This window comes from Carex rostrata, chromosome 20 (genome assembly GCF_964058835.1).
Source record: "Carex rostrata chromosome 20, lpCarRost1.2, whole genome shotgun sequence".
In the NCBI taxonomy this organism is placed as follows: domain Eukaryota; kingdom Viridiplantae; phylum Streptophyta; class Magnoliopsida; order Poales; family Cyperaceae; genus Carex; species Carex rostrata.
Genome location: NC_135937.1, coordinates 7,098,331 through 7,118,988, shown reverse-complemented (window position 1 = coordinate 7,118,988; position 20,658 = coordinate 7,098,331). Strand labels below are relative to the sequence as shown.

At 33.4% G+C, this 20,658-nt stretch overlaps 3 protein-coding genes across 5 annotated transcripts; 1 reads left to right on the top strand and 2 right to left on the bottom strand.

Moving 5' to 3' along the window:
- Positions 1–277: 277 nt before the first annotated feature.
- LOC144572303 (BTB/POZ domain-containing protein) lies at positions 278–9,198 on the bottom strand. Of its 3 annotated transcripts, XM_078321816.1 has the most exons (15): positions 9,010–9,198; positions 8,795–8,832; positions 8,284–8,536; positions 7,223–7,767; positions 6,491–6,826; positions 5,818–6,045; positions 4,974–5,135; positions 3,698–3,910; positions 3,324–3,371; positions 2,774–2,832; positions 2,568–2,700; positions 2,405–2,479; positions 2,215–2,295; positions 1,534–1,602; positions 278–658 (listed from the first exon to the last, which is right to left on the bottom strand). In XM_078321816.1, the coding sequence occupies exons 3-15, from the start codon at positions 8,522–8,524 to the stop codon at positions 440–442; spliced, it is 2,409 nt and encodes an 802-aa protein (XP_078177942.1). In that variant the 5' UTR covers positions 8,525–8,536; positions 8,795–8,832; positions 9,010–9,198; the 3' UTR covers positions 278–439. The 3 variants fall into 3 exon arrangements, with proteins under 3 accessions (XP_078177942.1, XP_078177941.1, XP_078177943.1); XM_078321815.1 differs by lacking the exon at positions 9,010–9,198 and having other exon boundaries at positions 8,795–8,906; XM_078321817.1 differs by lacking the exons at positions 4,974–5,135; positions 9,010–9,198 and having other exon boundaries at positions 8,795–8,906.
- A 6,133-nt stretch (positions 9,199–15,331) lies between these two features.
- Positions 15,332–19,384, top strand: LOC144572356 (uncharacterized). Its single transcript, XM_078321900.1, has 4 exons — positions 15,332–15,469; positions 15,900–16,728; positions 17,235–17,318; positions 19,070–19,384. The coding sequence occupies exons 2-4, from the start codon at positions 15,930–15,932 to the stop codon at positions 19,171–19,173; spliced, it is 987 nt and encodes a 328-aa protein (XP_078178026.1). The 5' UTR covers positions 15,332–15,469; positions 15,900–15,929; the 3' UTR covers positions 19,174–19,384.
- Positions 19,385–19,808: 424 nt separating this feature from the next.
- LOC144572354 (dirigent protein 2-like) lies at positions 19,809–20,658 on the bottom strand. The gene is made up of 2 exons (XM_078321899.1): positions 20,240–20,658; positions 19,809–20,163 (listed from the first exon to the last, which is right to left on the bottom strand). The coding sequence occupies exons 1-2, from the start codon at positions 20,602–20,604 to the stop codon at positions 19,962–19,964; spliced, it is 567 nt and encodes a 188-aa protein (XP_078178025.1). The 5' UTR covers positions 20,605–20,658; the 3' UTR covers positions 19,809–19,961.

Sequence of the window (20,658 nt, the reverse complement as noted above, 5' to 3'; positions counted from 1 at the left end):
AAAATAAATGTATTAAAATTAATTTATAAATCTTTTAATTTTGACCGCTTGACTTTATAGTAAATTAATTCGAAATTTTAAAATTTTTGAATATAAACGCATCACTCATAATGTAGATGAATTTCAACAGTTTGAATTTATCATTTGAAACCAATTCAATAGATTTAAAATTTGAATTAAAAAAAAAATGGTGAGTCTATTTTTTTTTCCCTAATGGACCTTGCATAAGTTACAATAAATTTTGAGTGAGGCTACGGACCTACCATACATTGTAATCTGTAGATCAATTTGTATTGTAAATTTATATTTTCGTCTTTAAAGTTTAAACAATCGATATAAACATTTTACAGGAACTAAAGTCTATTGAAATACAGGAACTAAAGTCTATCCATCTCTTTCTAGTTTGTAACACACACGCACACACATTTTCACCCTTGGTCTAGCGAAAATAGCCATACAGTTCAAGAAAGCAAATGGAAAGGTTCAGTGAGGAGTTATCCCCGGCAGTCAGTCCCGTCAGAATCACTCTAAAGAACCTGAAAGGAAGCAGTGCCGAGGGCCCACTAATCGGCCACGATGCAAATTGGCCAGGCCAGCAGATGGTCTGATCATTTTCATGCACTCGTAAGTTCATCCAATTTTCACCATCCATTGATCCCTATGAGAAAGAAAGAAAAATAGCATTTAGAAATGCAGGTAATTAAGACAATTAGATTACACTGATAATCGCAAATTTTGGATGCGTAGGACCCATAGGTTAAATTGAGAACCAATTGGTGAAGTAACAACTGTAAGAAAAAGAAATGAAAATTGAACAGCTCAAGACTCAGCTGACCCTTGAATTGTCAGTTTAACTTGTTGAAATGTGTACAAAAGCTTGGTATAGGGTTGTCAACGAAACTCTATTAACCCTGTATTCGATAAGGCGTATGTAATAACTTTTTTTGTTAACAAGTATGGGTATGGATATGGGTAAGAGCTATTCATACCCATTGCTCTATAGAGCAATTGATAAATATTAAATTATATATGATATTTTTTATATATATATAACTATATAATTTCTTGTTATTATGATTAGATTGATTTATACAATATTTTATATAATTTTTATTAAGTAATTTACAATAAAATTAATTTATTAAACATTTTATATTGTTTTTTAATTAGTAATTATGACAAAAATGAATTATACAACATTTTATAGCTCGTTATATTTGATTAATGATTTATAATTTTTTTAAAAATGGGATAAAAATTTATAGTTTTATATATCATGATATTATGTACATGATGTGTTTACTATATTTATTTATTTGTTATATTTTAGATTAAATTATATAAAATTAATTTATTTGATAATACCCGTCGTTCATTCATTATCCAAGGGTAGGGTATGTACAAGGCAAAAACTTAACGGATAAGAATAGCGTATGAGTAAGACTAATTTGATGTAGGTGTGAGTATGAAAATGCCTCCACCCGACCTGTACCGTACCCATTGACTCCCCTAGCCTGGTATCTTAATTTGTACCTGCAAAGCCCAATTTCTCATAAAGGTCATCGAGCCGTCTTGCCTCACTGTATAGTAATTGCACATCAACTGCCATTTCAAAATGAAATGTTATTAGCGCCTTCAGAGATCATAATAAATTCAGGAAACAAAATATACTGTACATTTAACTAATTAAGGATTACAAAATATGAAAGCTGCACTTCAATGTACAATGCTTGGTACCTATATCGATTGTTGTACGTTATTCTGATAAAGTAATCCTTGTTGATGATTCTCTTTTTGCTTTTTCTGTCAGTTTTTATTCAATTATTTTTTTTGGGATATTCATATATGCCCCTAAAAATCTCGAAATTATGTATTTTCCCCTCTAAACTTCATAATGTTATATTTACACTTCTTAATTTCACAAACTCACAAATTTACTCAATTTTATTGACTTTTCTATTAAAAAAACAATTTATAAAGTACCCATTTTACCTTTTATAAAAAAAATAAAAAATATGTAGCCTGCTTAAGAGAGATATTTAGTCTTCTAATTGGTCCAAAGGAGCTTAAGAGGGATTTAGCCTGCTTAAGAGAAATATGTATCCATTGTACCCAATTTATTGATCCTCATTTTGCTTTTTGCTGTCAGTTTTAACTTTTTTATTATTATTATCATCATTATTATTATTATACAGAAGAGCTTCAATTATTCACCTGATGATCCTGGCCAAGATCTACCATCCACCAAGAACAATTTCGACCATCCTCCATACGTGGGCCCGCAAAACATGTTGCCTAAGTCACACCAAAACATACACCTTGTTAAGTGTTAACAATCCAACGAACCAAAGAAAAGCTATTTATTTTATTTAATTAGATGATTATGGTATTCGTTTTCTTTTACCTGGTATGTTCTTGAAACCAAGGCTTTCGGGTCAGTATACCTAGATGCAGGGCTGCTTGCTGTCACCATAATTTTCTGAAATTAAATAAGAACATCAGTAACAACATTTTGAACAAACCAGAAAGTTGAAAAATTATACTAACTATTTGATATTTTTTTATACCTTAGCTAAAACAGGATTGACCCATTGATGTTCACCAAATGAAGTGCCAGCATAATACATGACGCCATTTTTGTCCCCGTCACATATGTATTGTAGTTCTTTGTAACATGACCTTCTATGCTGATACCTTTCACTAAATAATCACGGAAAAGGTTTTCAACAAGTTCAATTCTGAAGACAGTAAAATAAAATCATCAGCGACTAACCTTTGGCCAATTATCGTTATCGGTGACCCAGCATTGTTAAATTGAATGGCCTCTTCAACCTAGCCAATACATAGTTGTAACTTTTTCATAGGTTTCGATAGATGTACAAAGGACAAGGATTAATTTAAAAAAAAAAAATTGCATGCTGAACTGATATATAGAGTGAGGCTATGGTACTTTGCAAAGCACAGATCGGTTCGTGCTATGGATCCATAACTCCTTTTCCAAAGTCTAAACAGTTGATCCGAACCACTCAACATACTCTCCATGCACGTGTACTTGGTGACCAAATTTTACTATTTTTAAATAGGTTGAAAATCACTACTTTCGAATGGTTCAAAATCTAGATCAGGTGATTTTCTACCTATCTAGAAAAATAGTAAAAAATATTCTAAAAAATGTAATATTTGGTGGACAAGTAAATTTTTATATGGAGGTCATTATGAACTGTTCGGATCAAATGTTTGAAGTTTTTAAATGGGAAATTGATCCATAGCACGGATCATTCTGCGCTTTGCAAAGCACTCCTCACTCCTGATATTTAACTTACCGACTTCATGAAAATAGAGATTTCCTCATAAAGCCTACTATTCTTCAGCTGTCAGAAGGCAAAACAAAAAAGGATAAGAGCAATAATATTTGTTAGCAAATTCAATTAAAAAATTAAGCATTTCCTCCAACTATAAAAGCTACTACAAGGTTCCAAGTTGTAAAACAATCACATCTAATCACATACAAGATTTTTCTGTACCAGCTAGAACCATTGCCATATAAATTTCATCAGTTTGACCATTATCAACTTTTTACATATTTTTTAATTTCATTCATTTAAGAACCAAAACTATACAGAAATTTTTTTTAATTTATTGCGCCATGGATCGGTAAAAGATTACTAAAATTTAGCACATACAAATATGATTGTACCTTTTCAAGCAGAGCGGAGTGCATCAATGGAAATCGAACAAAATGTAAAAGAGCATCAAGCAAAGAAATCCTCTCTCCAAAGAGTTGCGTAGGATCTGATGATCTGAGGAGGTCGTCTATTTGGGCCCACCCGCATAGCTCATTAGCTTGCATGCACCAAACTAATATTGCATTCAGAACCTTTTCTTCACATGTTACTGTCATATCAGGATGCTGTTGCCAAAGAAAAATAAACATAAAATCTTTCAGTTTTCTGACTTTATTTTGTGGACTTATTTTAAATTCCCTACTTGTAATAAAATAGATTTCATCACCTTCTTATATTATGATAAATTTCACAATTTAGTAATAAACCTGACATTCATGCAGGATGATGTAGGGTATAACCCTAATTACATTTATTAAGTTGGATCCATTGACAGACAATGAATCGACTTGACAATAGTTAAAAAATAAAATTTAAATTTGAAGGCCAACATTTGGAATAGATCTATATTAAAAATACATCAGCAGATGAAAAATGATAAAAAATTCACTGCAGGTTTTACAGATCATTGAATGACTTGAAATTTGTTCTTTAATGATTTTTGATGGAATATAAAATAAACCTCAAATTACATGAAATTTGATACACAACTGATATCTAAGACTAACAATATTTCCGTTAACTTTTTACTAGTACTCTTTGACATATAACAATGCAAACTCCTAACTATGCTGATTTAAGAACTGAGGCATAAGTCATGTCATCTACTGGCAAAAGTTATGCAAATTGAATCAAAATTAAGTAGAGGCTTAAATGCAATATTTAGCCTAAACTCAGGTATGGATAGCATTCCCGCTCAATGAGAGAAACTTATTGAGGCTAAAGTGCACGACCGAGGGCAAATTCAGGCAAGACAAAGTTGACGGTAAAGCTTTGCAACTCCGTTACTACTTGCTAGTGAGGGTTAACAGGCAGGGGCAGATCATAAGTCACGCCAAGGGTGCTTACCCACCCCCATGATTTTAAAATTTGTAATCATAATATCATATATTATGAAGTTTCTTCTTTAAAAGTTTTTATATTGTTTAGCCCCCTCATAAAATGTTAAATGTGTGCTTGTAGTTTAGTGGTTAGAATTTTATTTTGTTATTGTGGAGACTTGGGTTCAAATCCCAATGACCACATATTTATAATATGCATTTTAAGCTTCAGCCCCCCAATATAAATTTTCTAGTTCCGCCCCTGTTAACAGGGTTTGACTGGGTCTTATATTCTAGGAAGGTAACTTGCCTGGAGTATTTCTTTAAAAGTGGCTTCATCTAAAGAGACGAAATCAGAGCTTGCAGTTGTGCAATAATCAAAATGCATGGCAAAGTGCCGTTTGCATGCTTCTTCAAGCGACTTACAAGATGGAACCCATGAAACAACTTCCAATACTGGACAAACTGTATCCTGCAATAACAGATGTTGTTATGTTACTCTTTGGATATAAACATCTGAGCGAGGCTATGGTACTATGCAATAGCGCTGATTGGTCTGTACTATGGATGAATATCTCCGTTTTCACAGTTAAAACAATCGATCTGAACCGTTCGGTCTCCATATGAAAATGTACTTGAAGATCAAATTTTACAATTTTTTTACTATTTTTTAGATAGGTAGAAAAGCACTTTATCTAAAAATTCTCGACCATTCAAAAGTAGTGATTTTCTACCAAATGAAAAAAATACTAAAAAATGTAAAAATTTAGTCTACAAGTACATTTTCATATGGAGATCATGTTGAATGGTTCAGATCGACTATTTGACCATTAAAAACAAAGATATTGATCCATAGTACGGACCAATCCGAGCTATGCATATGACCATAGCCTCACTCTAAATATCTACAATGAATTATAACATCCTCCTCCAATTAGGATTATTTTGTGTCAAGATTTTAAAATTATACCATAAACATCAGAATATCCTACTGCCTCTGCAGACACAAGTATAATCATATAAACTAAACGGTGATATAACATAAAAGAAGTGAGGCACAAATGACGATCAGATTGGTTATAACATATGCAAGTATAATTATTTTTGAGTCATAACAAGGTGACGCGTGAAAAACAAATGATATAAAAAATTACTTCTGAGAGGCATTCTGTGATCCTCTTGGAACACTCTCTCTGAAGCATTGTTATTCCGAACTGGTCAGACAACAAGAGGAGGTCCAGTAATAGCGGGCTCATCTCCATTTCGTTCATCTCCAGTTCACCGCAGTACATGAACTTCAACAGGAGAGGGAAGGCCTCCGGTGATACGTCCTGCAGAGAGACATCTGACGAACTGCTCTCCATCATCCCATTTGTAAACATCTGAAAGTTTCGAGATTGTTTATTTCAAGCTCAAGAATATAAGAGAAATTCACAAAAAACATCTATCTTTTCCCAAATTTGCAGACCATTCGATTGTTTTTTATTTAAGACATAAATTTCTAATATAAATTTGTATGAAAATATTAAAGGAAATTCGAAATTAGGAGGACATTTTCACTTTAGAAAAAAAAAATTAATGGGACGTTATTTAAAATTCCGTCCCTTCCTTTTTTTATATTAAAAAATGAAATACCGAGTTTCAGCCAGGAATTGAAATTCCAACCCCTTCATAGGGCTACAATCAAAATGATGGCCTTATTGCAAATACACCCTTCTGTAATCGAGGTTGACACTCAATTGGGCTACTGTACAACTGAGTAACTGGTAGCATATATTTGGTACAATAACAGCCAAAAATAAAGAAAACCCTCAAATGTAAAATCACCTTAGAAAAAGGAGGGCTCCGAAGACTAAGAATGAGTTTATGGGCCCGTGCAACAAGGCCATACCCTGCTATGTAGATATTAACATCACTGGCCTCTCCAGTTGAAAGGTAGCACTTCAATTTCTCCAAGTTAAGATGCGTCTCAAAAGGAAACCCTCCTGATTGACTCAGGCGGGTCGCATCATTCATTATCTCCACGTTTGCACCAGAGTAAGTGAAAACCTCCTTTCTATTCTTCTCCAACTGAGTGATTAATTTTTGGCATTGTTTTATCAGAGATGACACTTTGAATTGTTTTGCTAATGTGAGAAGAGCGTCGACTTCCTCATCTATAATCTATTTTTTTATGAAAAAGCAAAAGTTACGCAAAGCCTTTTCATATAGTCATCAAAGTTTTCTCAACTTACAAATATATGTACAATTTGTGATATACAAAATTCAACAAGGAAATGAACACTGGTACCATTGCTTAGCTATCACAAATGATTTCATTTTGAAGCGTTATCTAATCTATCCATCTTAAATTGAGGTAAGTTGGATCCTGGCTTTTTATTCACTTATTTATTAGTATTCTTTTTCTTGGGGGCCTTGATTTTGGTACAACTGATAGCACAATACCCACTGCTACGTGATCCATGATTGGAAAAAATGTTGAGTCTCCAAGGACTGATATGCAATTACCTCATTTCTTCCTTGAGATTAAATCAAACAATATACTTAAACTTTTAGTACCTGAGTGCAGCCGGTATATATAAACTCCAAGAAGGCTCGAAGCACAGCATAGGAAACCAAAGGAAGCTTAAACACACGACCTTTGACTAAATCACAAGGGATTTCCCCAAATACCCCTAACACCAGTTTATGCGCCGGCACTGCCTTTCCGTCACAACCGACCTCAAAGACCAAATCAGAGAACTCCCAATTTTCACAAAAGTCCCTCAAAGTCAATATATTCTCACTCCTATAGTCACCTCCGTCCCGATCACTTGTTCGTTCCTCCAACCCTTTATAATCAAATTTGCCCCAGAGGGAATTGTTGTTTTGTTCCAATGGTAAAACATTGATGTTACGGTAGCTGACATGTTTGTCCCAGCTGCAGAGGCCGACGTATTGTACCTGGCACTGAGGGTTTTCATCCAACCACTGGAAAACTAGGTTTTGGAAGGGGTAGAGGCCTTTACCGATGCTTATCAAACCATCATAAATGCTGATCCAGTAACTCTGAAAGGATGAAGAACAGCATAGACCTATACTGGCCACATCTACCACCGTCTTACCTGTAAAAGATTATAAAATATACAAACTGAAAGTTACAAAATCACCTTGCTAATTAAGCAGCATATAACTAGGGGTGAAAACGGATCACATACAGATCGAATAGTGATAAAATCATATCCATATTTGTTTTTATTTTCAGATACAGATATAATTCAAATACCTAATGTAATATTGTAACAAAGTTAACATGTTATTTACTAAAAAAATTAACATATTATTCAATAAATTATTTTTTTATTAGAAAATAAAAATAACATAAAATACAGATATAATTCAGACATTTGATCATTATGGTGAACAAAAATAATTTTTCTCATGTTAAACTTGTTATGTCATTACAAAATACATATGTCATTAACAAAAATTAATCACTAACATAACCATATTTTCAATCAAAAGATACCAACAAAAAAATATTCCTCCCTAAACATATATGATTCTAAAACAAACGGATATGGATAATAATTAATAACCCTGTAAAAAAAGCTATGCTGCAGTTTAGATTGCAAACATACCATCAACTTCGATTTTTAACCGTCGATTGCGATGACTCCCCAAAATGATGGTGTAATTGTGATGATTATCCATTTTATAATGGTAGTGACGGCTTCCGATCTGTTCCCGAAAAACTAATGTGACATCATTCTGTGCAGAGGCCTCAAAAGATATGCATCCCCGGCCGGCCTCTTTGAACCGAAATTCCTCTCCCCATGCGCACTCAAACTGACCCACAGTCAGAAACTTTTTCTTCTCCATCTCTTTGTCTATCTGAAAAATAAATTCAACATCAGGCTGAGGTTTCAATAATTATATGAAAAACATTGGACTTAATGGTGAAAAATTCTACAAATTTCTAAATTCTCCCCCGACTAAACACTGAAGCATTTATACCAAGAACTTCCATTTTTGCAATAAATTAAGCAAAAAATCGGGACATAGAGAAGTTTGCACTAAAATTAATTAAGAATTTAACGAATCAACCTCAACAATGGGTAGAATCAGAGCAAAAGTGAAGAAAATCAATACCTCAAGTCTTCAACCCTCTTTATATCTCCATAAATCTACTGGGAAGAAAAAGGAATAAACAAAATTTATCGGATCACCCCTTTGCAATTCCAGGAACCTCTGAAGAAAACAAGAGAAGGATAAAATAAAGCAACTTGACAAGCTCCCGCTAAATTCCAAATACCACCAGATACACCAAAACCAATAATCCAATTAGTCAAAAAGCAAAATCAGACCTCAAACAAGAAAAATTATCTATTGTGTGGAGCCCAAAACTTGGCAGACTTCGTTTGTGCGCTGATAAGACCCCAGGCTTGTCATTATCTACACTGGCTACTGGTTACACTGGTTACACTGGTTACAGCACAACGTGAGAATCGTTCTCATTTTGTCGTTTTTTTCGCGCCTCTAATATATTGGTATATATTTCCTTTCAAAAAAATTGAATGCGTATTTCGAGAGGCCGAGACTTGAGAGTTGAGACATGAGAGGTTGATCCACTGGTGATTAATTTGTTTGAACCTGCACGTGGAGGTAAATCTCCATGTTTTAGTTTTATTTTTATTTTTAGGTTGATCTTTTTCTGAGAAGATAGAGATCCACGTCAGATGTCACGTGACATCGAATGCGTATCCTCTGCATTAACTCAAAAAGGAATCTTTTGAGTTAATGAATATTAACCGTCTGATTTTAAACGGAGCCAATCCGACCTCTACTTATGATATAGGGGCCCTTTAATATTAGTGCTAATTTAGTCTACGCGAATCTTAAAACAGATCGGATGGTCAATATTTATTAACTCAAAAGATTTCCTTTCCGTGACCCTTTTCTGTTATCTCTTTTTCGAAACTAGAAAGTAGTTGTTGAACTTAGTTCGGATCTCCTAAAGTAACACAATTTTTTAGTTTAGATCCAGTCCATCGGATTAAAATCGGGCCATCAGATTGGCTAGAATTGAATCGAACGGTCCATATATAAACCCAAAAATTGAGTTACTTTAGAGGAATCCGGACCCTCTCGACAACAAATTCACCTCTCTCTCAGATTGCCGGACTGAGTACAATTGAATCGGATGGTTCAAAATTATTCTTTTTAACTTGACACGAATCTCAAAGCACAAATAATACTGCCAATCATTCCTACCAAGAATCGGATGAAATTAAATCTGAGCCGTCCTTTTCAATTGTGTTGAGTCAGGTACCTGGGAGCATACGGATCCCTCGACTTTTAGTCCTTGAAACTTTTTTGTAATATAACTCGGGAAGTTTTATTTGCGTTAAAATCTTAAACATTTAAGAATCATATTAAAAAACTGAAAACCTAAAACATTTGTACAAAAAATGGGTATCTCTTCCTACATTCCTCCAATCTCTACTGCCCCTTATTTTTCTTCCTCCTGCAATTTTATCAATGAAGTGAGAGAGATCTATAACATAACCATATCATTTTAGTCAAAAATACAAATGAAATAATGTATTTGGTATAAAACTAATTGCAACTTCTTTCTAAAGTTGCTGGAAATTTACGAATAGTTAAAAACAATAAAGTTATGCATTTTTGTTTAGAAACATTCTATATTTATGTATATCGCAATAATCATAAAAACTATTTCGTTCTCAGATAATCATACAAAACATTTAACTCTTGAGTTTTTTTTTTTAAGAGATATGAAAATGAATGTAAAAAATATCACACATTAAGATTTGAGCGGAAAAAAAAAGGAAACCAAAGGAGGAGAAAACGGTATTGAAACATAAAAAGTATTTTTATGTAGAAAAAAAGTCTTTGTCCACTGGGTTTTGTCCACGAACTATCCACAAGCCTTATTCATTTGTCTTTAACAGATATTAACGATGGTCCCCACCTTTCAACGGATATTCAAATCCTTCGCTTATTTAAACCTTCCCGATCAGATCATGGGTTAACTTTTTTGAATCTCATTTCTCAAACCGTCTTCCCGGTCAGATTTTTCCACAACTGAGGCGATTTCATTCTCTTTAGGATTCCATCGCTACCAGGACGAGTAGTGCTTCTCTTCGATTCTTTTCCCAAAGCAGCGTCTTCTCTGCGATTTCATTCTCTTTACTGATTTCATTATCTTTAGGATTCCCGATCAAAATTTCCCACAGCAGCGTCTTCAATCCAATCTACTTCCTTCCCGGAAAGAACCAGTAAGAATCAGATAATTTTAGGTAAGATTTTATTTGTTTCTTTCCTGATTCATTTTCTCTTTCTGATAACTCTTCTCTAGTTCGTCGCGATTTCTACGGAGCTAGTCACGATATCATAGCAACTGAAATTGATTCAAACGAAATCGTAATTGTTGTTTTTTGTATTTACCTTCTCTGATTCATTTTTCTTTGCAATGTCGATTTTAATTGAGATTACTGACTCGATCTCATTTTTTATACATGATCGCAATGGAACCTTCAATCGTGGAGCGCGATCGAATAGAAGTTGTTTTTGTTGAAGAGCACGGCAAAATTCAAATCTAGTAAGTTATTTCTGTTGAATTTGTTGTTTTCGTTGTATGCAGTAACAGATTTAGCATTTCAAATGAAATCTGGAGGAAAGAGATGATAGAGAGGCGATATGGAGTATTGATCTGTTAATTTTACTGTATTGCCCCGTTAATTTTACAGTATTCATCTTGTGAAAATCTAGAGGAAATAGATGATAGAGAGGCGATATGGAGTATTGATCTGTTAATTTTACAGTACTGCCCCGTTAATTTTACAGTATTCATCTTGTCATTTTTACAGTTTTTCTGTTGAATTTGTTTTTTTCATTGTATGCAGTAACAAATTTATCATTTTGATTGAATTTTTATCTGAATATTAGTCCTATGTTGTAATTTCGTATGATTTTGTATTCTCTGTTTTTTACAGTACATATATATATGAATTACAATATATATGTCTCATTTTACAGGATATCGAACTGTTATGAAAGTTTATGGATGTTTGAAAATGTGAAGTATGTTTTTTGTAGGATTTGTTATTTAAGTTACAGCATTGAATGATGAATTTTACAGTATTGGTGCATATTGAAATGTTTTCATATTACAGGCACTCCTATGATTTTCAGTCAGGTAAATAACTTGTAATATTATTTTGTAATTCTTGTGATGAGGTTTCTTACTCATCCGAACAATGAACACAGGAGGTTTTTAATGTAAAAGTTATTTGTCCATAGTTTTTTTGTTGCTATTATGCTATTCTGAATGTTGCGGTGAATATTTTTATCTTGTGTTGAACAAATGTTGTTTGTGGTGAACATATGTTGTTTGTGGTGAACATATGTTGTTTTGTGGTGAACAGATTTTTTGTGTGATGATGGATGTATGTATAAATTTAGCAATTTTAGAGTATACATGGTATTATTTTATGGTTTATATTTTGCAATTTTACAGTATACATGATTCTTTGTAGGTTGTAGTTTAAACTGAAATGTAGCATTTGTTACATTTTATCTTATAGTATAGATGGTATTATTTTATGGTTTAGTTTTAGAAATTTTACAGTATACAAGATTCAATTGAAAATTTACAGTATTATTTGAAAATTTTACAATATACAAGATTCAATTTTACAGTATACAAGATTTAATTGAAAATTCTACTGTATACAAGATTCAATTTTACAACTGTATACAAGATTCAATTTTACAGTATACAAGATTCAATTGTAAATTTTACTGTGTAGAAGATTTCAATTTTACAGTATACAAGATTCAATTTTACAGTATACAAGATTCAACCCAGTGCGGACGCTAATAATTAACTCTAACTACCAATAACCGCTAATAACTAACTCTAACTGCCAATAACTTCCTATAACTGTAATTTCCGAAAGTACAGTTTGAAAGTACATTTATTTTGTCATGTTGTGCAAGTTGCAATCTTTTTCTAATTATCATGGGATCACTTCAAATAGTTGCTGAATGTTTTGTGATTAACTGATATATTTTATGTGATATATTGTATAATTATACAGCATGTAGAAGTAATTTTACAGTATTCGCGCAAGTCAAAGCTGTGGACAAATGGTGGACAAAAGGCTGTGGACAATTAGACGCTTCCTTTTATCTAATCATTTAGAAAGACATGCGATGAGTAGGAAATATTCTAGAAAGTAAAATTTAACCAATAGTTCCCACTAGTTTTATTTATGTTACAATTGTGAGACCGTTACAATACTAAATTTAGTTGATGGCAGTTCAATTACAACTATTCATCTTAAAATAATATATTTTATAAAGTTTTAAAAACAAAACAGGAGAAGTAGGGAACGATTTTAAAATACAACAAATATTTTCATCAAATTCTTCATTATGAAAGACACGCAATAAGAAAGAGATATTCTGGAAAGCAAAATTTAACTGATGGTTCCCACTAACTCTACTGCTGTTATAATTGTGGAACCACTACAATACTAAATTCATTTGATGACAGTTCAATCACAATTATCCATTTTAAATTAATATTTTTCATAAAATTTTAAAAAGGAAACCGAAAAAGTAAGGAACGATTTTAAAATACAACTAATTTTTCAACTAATTTTTCATTAAAAAAGACACGCAACAAAAAAAAGATATTTTAGAAAGTAAAATTTGATCAATAGTTTGCACTAACCATGCTTCGGTTATAATTATGGGGTCGTCTATAGTATTAAATTCATTGAATGACATATATTGTCAATCAAAATCATCTATTTTTAATTAATATCTTTCATTAAATTTTAGAAAGAGAATCGAAGAAGCAGGGAAATACAGGTAATTTAAAGAATGTATGTATTTGCGATTTACCTGATTCGAATTTTTTGCTAAATTTATTGTTCGAGTCAAATTTTTATAATTATCTAACTTGAGTTTATCAAAATAGGTTCAATCAAACAAATCGAAATTTTGTTCAGTTGTAGTTCGGTTGGAAATTTCAATTCGAATATTTCACTAGCATTTATCAAACAAGATGTGAAATGTGAGTAGAACTAGGGTGCTCTTAAGCTCACCAAAGTTTTGGTGAGCTTAGCTCTAAAACTCATCAAATCGATTTCAAATGACGAATCCGAACCGTTGAAACCCGCCTACCTTATATGTGATGCATCTACATGTGAAATTTTTAAATATTCGAATTAATTTAGTATAAAGTCAAGCGGTCAAAATTAGAAGGTTAATAAATTAATTTTAGTGCATCTATTTTTTGAACGTTTTTGACCGCTTGACTTTATACTAAATTAATTCGAATATTTAAAAATTTCACATGTAGATGCATCACATATAAGGTAGGCGGGTTTCAACGGTTCGGATTCGTCATTTGAAATCGATTTGATGACTTTGGTGAGCTTAAGAGGACTCTAGTTCTACTCGTGAAATGTTGTCGATACTAATATTTCACCTCAATTCTGAAATGCTGACAATAACAATGATTGATTGATTGTACATTTGTACTTCCAATTTGATGCCACCAATTTAAACAATTTTCTTTATTTTAAATGCTACAGTTAAAAAATCTGCAAAAACACAGAAACATGATATATGCCTTTTAAAAAATCAAAAGATAAAATACTGTTTCAATAAACATAAAAATGTTTATATGTTGTCTTTGAATTTCCAAACAAGCAAACATAATTTTGGAATTGAAAGTTCCAGGTCGAAATTTTCAAACAATAATTCAGAATTCGAAATAGACATAAAAACTAGCATGTTGCCATTAAAATCATGAGCATTTATAAGAATTGATCAAGTTGTATCAGAAACTCGAACTTTTTTTGTATTAAGAAAAAAGCTTGATAGAATCAAGTGGTAATTTCAAAGACAAATATAATGAAATTCTGCTTATATACTTTTTTGAAAAAAAATATTACACTAAATATATCATGTTAGTACAAACAAAATAAAAAAAATAGAAGGTACCAAAAGTTGATAAAATAAGCAAAATTTTCCAATGTTAATTTGTGAGGATCAAACACAGCTTTAAGTTTTTCTTTTCTCAGTTAATCTGTGTAAATTCTTTAAAATCTGTAAATAATTAAAAAAAATAAACAAATTGTCAAAATATTATAATAACTCAAATTCAATGAAAGAAGAAAAAAAAAAGGACAAAAAACAATAGCTGGCTGTGAAATCTCTCAGCCCAAGCAAATGGCGCTTTTCCTCGCCATCGAATCCAACCAAACCCAGTTCCGATCCTCTGAGGTAACTCAAAGTTTGATTTTGGATTCGGATCGTCCCATCCGGACCAATCCTATCCGGAATTGGCGTCCTCTGAGATATCTCATATTTTGCGTGACTTTATGGAAAATCTTAACCGTTGTAATACGTTCTGCTCGAATCTCAAAGCTCAAATAATACTGGCCCCTGCGTCAGCCCCGAATAGGCACCGGACACGTCGGTCACGCAAAATATGAGATATCTCAGAGGATACGCACTCTCTTATCCGAGGGAATGCCGGGATCCCTTTAATATTCGTGCCAAAGCAGATCGAACGGTGCAGATCTCAACACAAAATTTGAGTTACCCTAGGTTGATACACCCGAACCCATCTTCTTCGTCTCTTAATTAACGAAATCGATTCGAAGCTGGACCCAAATCTCTCTTCCGATCATCAATCGCAAGAATCAAACCCGAAGAGCAAGTCACAATCAATCCAGAAGGAAGAATCGGCGTAACTCTGACGGTGAGCCTCTTTCTTCCAAGGTTTCTTTTTTTTTTCCCCCAAAACGGGCTCCAATAATCGGATTCGTGCACCGCCGATGGATTTTCCAAACCATTGTAGCACAAATGGACTATAGATTAAGTATTTTAAAATAGTTTTGAAGCACAAGTTCTGTTGAATTTTTACTTAAGTGATCCTCGTGATCTTTCCAAGGATTAGTTTTACCAGAACCCAATGTGCCATCCCCAAAATTTATCTCTGGTTTTTCGCAAAATGCCAATTCAGTACCAGAATAAAATGAAAAATAAAGACAATCTGGCAAAACTAATCAAGTTTACAGCAATCTGGCAAAGACTTTCAATTAGATAATAAAAGTTTTTATTTGGAGAAGTTAATCTTAAATTGCAGTGTACACCTGATAATTCATTTTTTCCTTGTACAGATTAATAAGTGTATAGGTCAATTTTACAGCAAGAAGATCATTCAAGCTTTAAAGTGCTAATGGAGTCAAAGCCACCAGACCTGGGACTAGATAACCCAGTGAGCATAAAAAGGGGGCGCTTTGATACCACTAACAGCCCTACGATGGTTTATGTTCGCCGAAAAATAGACCATGATCAACAAAACAAACCAAGCTCTTCATGCGAAGCTCTTAAAAATGGTGGGGGTGAAAGTGCAAAAGAACCTAATTTGGGGATAAATGAGGAGACGAAGGAACCTGATTTGGAATGTCATGAACCCAATATGGAGGCAGAGTTATATGAATTGAAGGGCATCACGCCAAATGCAGTTGAAAATAAAGAGAATGGTTTGATTTTGAACCTGAATGGAAACCAAATTGAGTCTCAATTAGGCTCTGAATCTGAGTTGCATGAATTGGTTGTTGCACCAAATGAAGATACACATGGGGATAAAGAACCCAACTTGAGTCCTAATGGGGAGAGAAATGAACCCGATTTGGTGTGCCATGAGACAAATTTGGATTCTGATTTAGTTGAGTTGAAGGTTACAGCATCAAACCAGGTCACAAGTCTAGGTGTAAATGAGAAGGAAATTGAACCACAATTAGGCGCTGACTTGCAACAACAGACAACTGTGTTCCCAAATCAAGTTACCAATGGGGGCAAAGATCAAAATTTAATGAAAAATGGGCACAAATTGGGCTCTATTATGCCAAAGCAGGCTATGACTGATTCAAATTATAGGTCCTGTGAAAGAGAGAATTACAGAGAGAGGTTCGCGAAGTTGCAAGTATATTTGAAAGATTGTGACCGGTCAAGGCAAGATGATTATCTTAGGAGTAAGAATTTTTATTTTTATTTTCATTCATCTGAGTTTTCTTTGCGTAGATGTCCCTTAAAATACCGAAATCCGATTGCACTTCAGGATTTTTCGAGGTGTCAGTTAATGCAGTAATAAATAATAATAAATAAATATGTCAAAGATTCTATCTAAGTTTTCTGTAATTTATCTAGATTAACAGTGAGGAATGAAGGGTAATTTTCTCTTTTCATTATATTTCCTTTTGTCTTGGGTAGCATGGCATTTGCCGTTTTAATCTATATTAAAAAAGAGAGCTTATTTTCTACCAGTCCAATTAACTGACTGCACCCCATGCACTAAAATAATTCCCTGACACAGGGCCGGACCCTGTTGGTCTTGCTATTTCTTAAATTAGTAAAATGATAATTCTAACACTGCAAATGCAGTTTTCTATAATATTTGAGATTACATAACTAAAAAGAAAAGCTAGAAAAAAATTGTATATATTTATTCTCTCTTTTTTTTCCTTTTCAATTGAAAAAGTGCTGAGGTCCTTGTCATCGGTCGGTCGAAGCAGGCATGCAAGTGAGCTGGAGAATAGAGCTATGCATCTCTTGATGGAAGAAGGTTTGTTTACTTGTTTGTCTAAAACTATGTTGCACGGTTTGCACGGATACCTTGCAGGTATAGTATCCAATATGATACAGATACCACAATACGGCATATTATAAAGATCTAGGATACGATAAGTGCATACATATAAAATTATTTACTATCTTTTAATTTAATTTGTAAAAAAAATATTTCCTAAAAAATAAACATGTTAGTCCCATAAAAAAGTATGATTATATAGTCTTTTTGTTTTATCAGGATATACACACACTAATTAGTAGATGGCTGAAAGCAAAATTTGTATATTCTATTATTTCTGAAAATAATTAAAGACACATATATGTATATTTTAATATGTAACTTTTTCATTTTCAAAATAATAGAAATTTAAAATACAAGTATAGTTTTTTTTTGTTTTGCAGCAAGCATCAATATATAATATTTAGGTTAAATTAAAAAGTAAAAGAAAACGGCATGAGTTGTAGAAAGAAAAGGGGAAAAAGTGATTTTAGTAACTTGTAGAAAGGATTTTTTTTTTAAATATAACTAAAAAAATCATTTAAACGGAACAAGCACATGCAGTTGGAATTTACAAAAAAACAGCTCCACCATAGCAGTGGTACTGTGGAGGGTGGATAAAAGGCGTTCCAGCGCTTCGGTGCAGAATAGGCGTTCCACCCTCCACCGTAGCCCTAATTAGTCCCCACTAGGGCTGTGCAAGAAAGTTGTTTCGCTCCCAATTATTTCCGAGGGATAGAAAATCAGCAGAACTGCATCATAGGGCAACCCCCCCACCCCAGCGGGCTGAATTCTTAGTGAGTAGCACCTGTATCGTGCTGAATTTTGACTGTTACTGTTGGTAAAAAAAAATTAAATTACATTTTTTTGAGAGAAAGATGGAGGTCTAGCCTTTCAAATTCCAGTATCCATACAGGTTTCTCATTAGTATTCGAACCTGCGACCTGTCACAAGGAGGTCATTGCCCTTTGCCACTAGACGAAAGGCTGGTTCTCCAAAAAAAATTGAATAATTGATACGTGTCGAACACGTATCGCACACATATCAGTATCGGATACGTATCCGATACAGGTGCGGTTAGGTTTGTAGAGTATTGGTGCAACATAGGTTTAATTACAAATTACACCTAAAATTCATCATTCCTTAATCGTTTTTCTAAATTCTTGGAATAGTACCTTGTTGCCCTTGGCATTTTAAATATCAAACATATACTGTAATTAATAGTGCCAACATTTTTTTTGGCTGGCTCCTTGGGAAAATATCCTTGAGCCGGCTTCCTTTAGAATTTCCGTTATATCTGATGCTTAATGTGTGTTCTTCTTATTTTTCCTACTCTACTTTATGTGGGAGCAAGTAGTTATAATTTCGTTCGTTTCTTTTCATTCCTTCCATTGCTAAAGGGAACACAAATTATGTTATTGTACGAGGGTAGTGTCAAAATCATTCATCCGGGACGTGAACAATTCTGAAGTTTACTTGAACTGATTCTCTGATAACCAGACACTTCTGTAAATAAAAATCTGGCTTTTCAGTAGGAAATTGATATTTCCATATAGGAGGTGGAAACTTGGATAATTTAGTTTTTGAAGGTTAAACCAGAAAATACATTGTTCTTTTTCCATTTAATTGTGGAACAGAACTAATAGCAAGTATGGGTCTCTTATTATTATTATTTTTTTCTATCTTCCTTTGTGTCCTTGTGGAGGATAGACAGGGTCTCACTTGTTTTGATTTTTTTATTTTTTCAGGTAAGGAGTTAAGACGAATGAATAATTTGCATATACTTGGCAAAGATTGGCTGAAAGATAAATTATCAATGCCAGCTCAGACTTATTTTCAGCGACAATTGTAAATTGATGTCTCTGAGTTTTTATACTCCTGACAAGTTAATGTACAACTAAATTATAGAAAAAATTAATCTTTGCTTTGCACAAGTCTGTACCTTAATTATGCCCGCATAGCGTATATATAATTATTGCTGTGTATGCGGTATGTAATCTATAAATATATGGTATAATAATTTTATATAAATATTTGTTAAACTGTACAAATTTGTTCAGTTCCCATACAAGTTTAGTTGCATAGTTCATAAAAAAAGAGTTCCGTTGTTGCGTTGCTTTTGCAAAACATGAGGTTTTTTTGCATTTTTTGGTACCAGTACTTGGGGGCCAGGTGTCGTTTGGTTAACTTCGGTTACCAGGTTTTTTTTTTTTTTTTGTAGAATAATTAGGGAGCTTAAGATAATTTGATGTTAGGTTGGACACCAATTGGGGTTTTAAAGAGTAATCTGAGGTTATATTGCACAATTTAGGTTGGAAATATAATTGGTATAAATAACATTACATCTACTCCTAGAGGTCATTGTAGTGTTGTGTGCTGATCCAATTTATTACCGAGTCCAAATTCTTGACAGTTACAATTCCAAGTGAAACTTAAAAATTATCTGTATATATTTGTATAGTGTACACTAGAAATTCTGCCAAAAGATTTCAGTAGAACCAGAAATGGAAATTTCTAGAAATTTATTCTTCGTAGGAACTAGGAAGAGCAAAAGGTAAATACTATTCAAGGTCACATGGAATTATTTATCAGCACAATACAAATGGAATTCCCTCTATTTTTAAATTAAGCACACAAAATCTATCTTGGTGCAGTAGCAGCATAAGGAGGCCAATAGAGAAAGACGTCAACCCGGTACACCACAGTCGATCCTGTCAAATTAACCGGCGACGACCTAACGTGGCCGAGCACGTATATGAAATCACCAGTACCACCTACCACTGGGTACTCTGATGGTTTTATGTTGTTTGTACCTCCAACTATTGATATGGAACCTTCATACCTGAAAATACCCCAGTTTAGTACTCATATTGTTAAATTTGAAAAATTAAAAATGATTTCTAAATTGTAATATCTACCCCTTAAAATCAAGTGTGATTTTAGCAATAGATAGGCTGCGAAGCCCGTCAAGGCTTGTGGTTATTGAGGTTCCTTCTGCGACTCCGACAAAACGGGACGAACCACTGACATGGGCGGTCAAGTTGTCACGAAAAACATATATGGTACCGAATGGTGTGGTGGTTTGAGAAATTCCAACACCGGCGACACCATCGACTACGATGAATCCGGTCTTGTTGATCGTCTCATGTTGGTACAGAGTCCAGTTCAGGGTTTTTATGTTGTACTGATCATTTTGTGGAGATGCTAGTGCAAATTGGTGGCTTGATATAGTAAAAAGGGTGAGAAGTGCAAAGAGGTGAGGCAAAGGCAAGGCACTGGTCATGTTTGCTTGGTGATAAATTTGTTGGTTTCATGTGAGTTCCAATTTTTATAATGG

Excerpts from the sequence above, each read along its gene's own strand:
- LOC144572303 (XM_078321816.1), bottom strand. The coding sequence starts at position 8,524 with ATGGAGAAGAAAAAGTTTCTGACTGTGGGTCAGTTTGAGTGCGCATGG. Across the intron at positions 2,833-3,323 it reads TCTCTATTTTCATGAAGTCG|GTTGAAGAGGCCATTCAATT; the intron begins GTAAGTTAAATA and ends TGTATTGGCTAG. Across the intron at positions 1,603-2,214 it reads ATCTTGGCCAGGATCATCAG|TTGATGTGCAATTACTATAC; the intron begins GTGAATAATTGA and ends TTGAAATGGCAG.
- LOC144572356 (XM_078321900.1), top strand. The coding sequence starts at position 15,930 with ATGGAGTCAAAGCCACCAGACCTGGGACTAGATAACCCAGTGAGCATA. Across the intron at positions 16,729-17,234 it reads GCAAGATGATTATCTTAGGA|TGCTGAGGTCCTTGTCATCG; the intron begins GTAAGAATTTTT and ends CAATTGAAAAAG. Across the intron at positions 17,319-19,069 it reads GCATCTCTTGATGGAAGAAG|GTAAGGAGTTAAGACGAATG; the intron begins GTTTGTTTACTT and ends TTATTTTTTCAG.
- LOC144572354 (XM_078321899.1), bottom strand. The coding sequence starts at position 20,604 with ATGACCAGTGCCTTGCCTTTGCCTCACCTCTTTGCACTTCTCACCCTT. Across the intron at positions 20,164-20,239 it reads ATCACACTTGATTTTAAGGG|GTATGAAGGTTCCATATCAA; the intron begins GTAGATATTACA and ends GGGTATTTTCAG.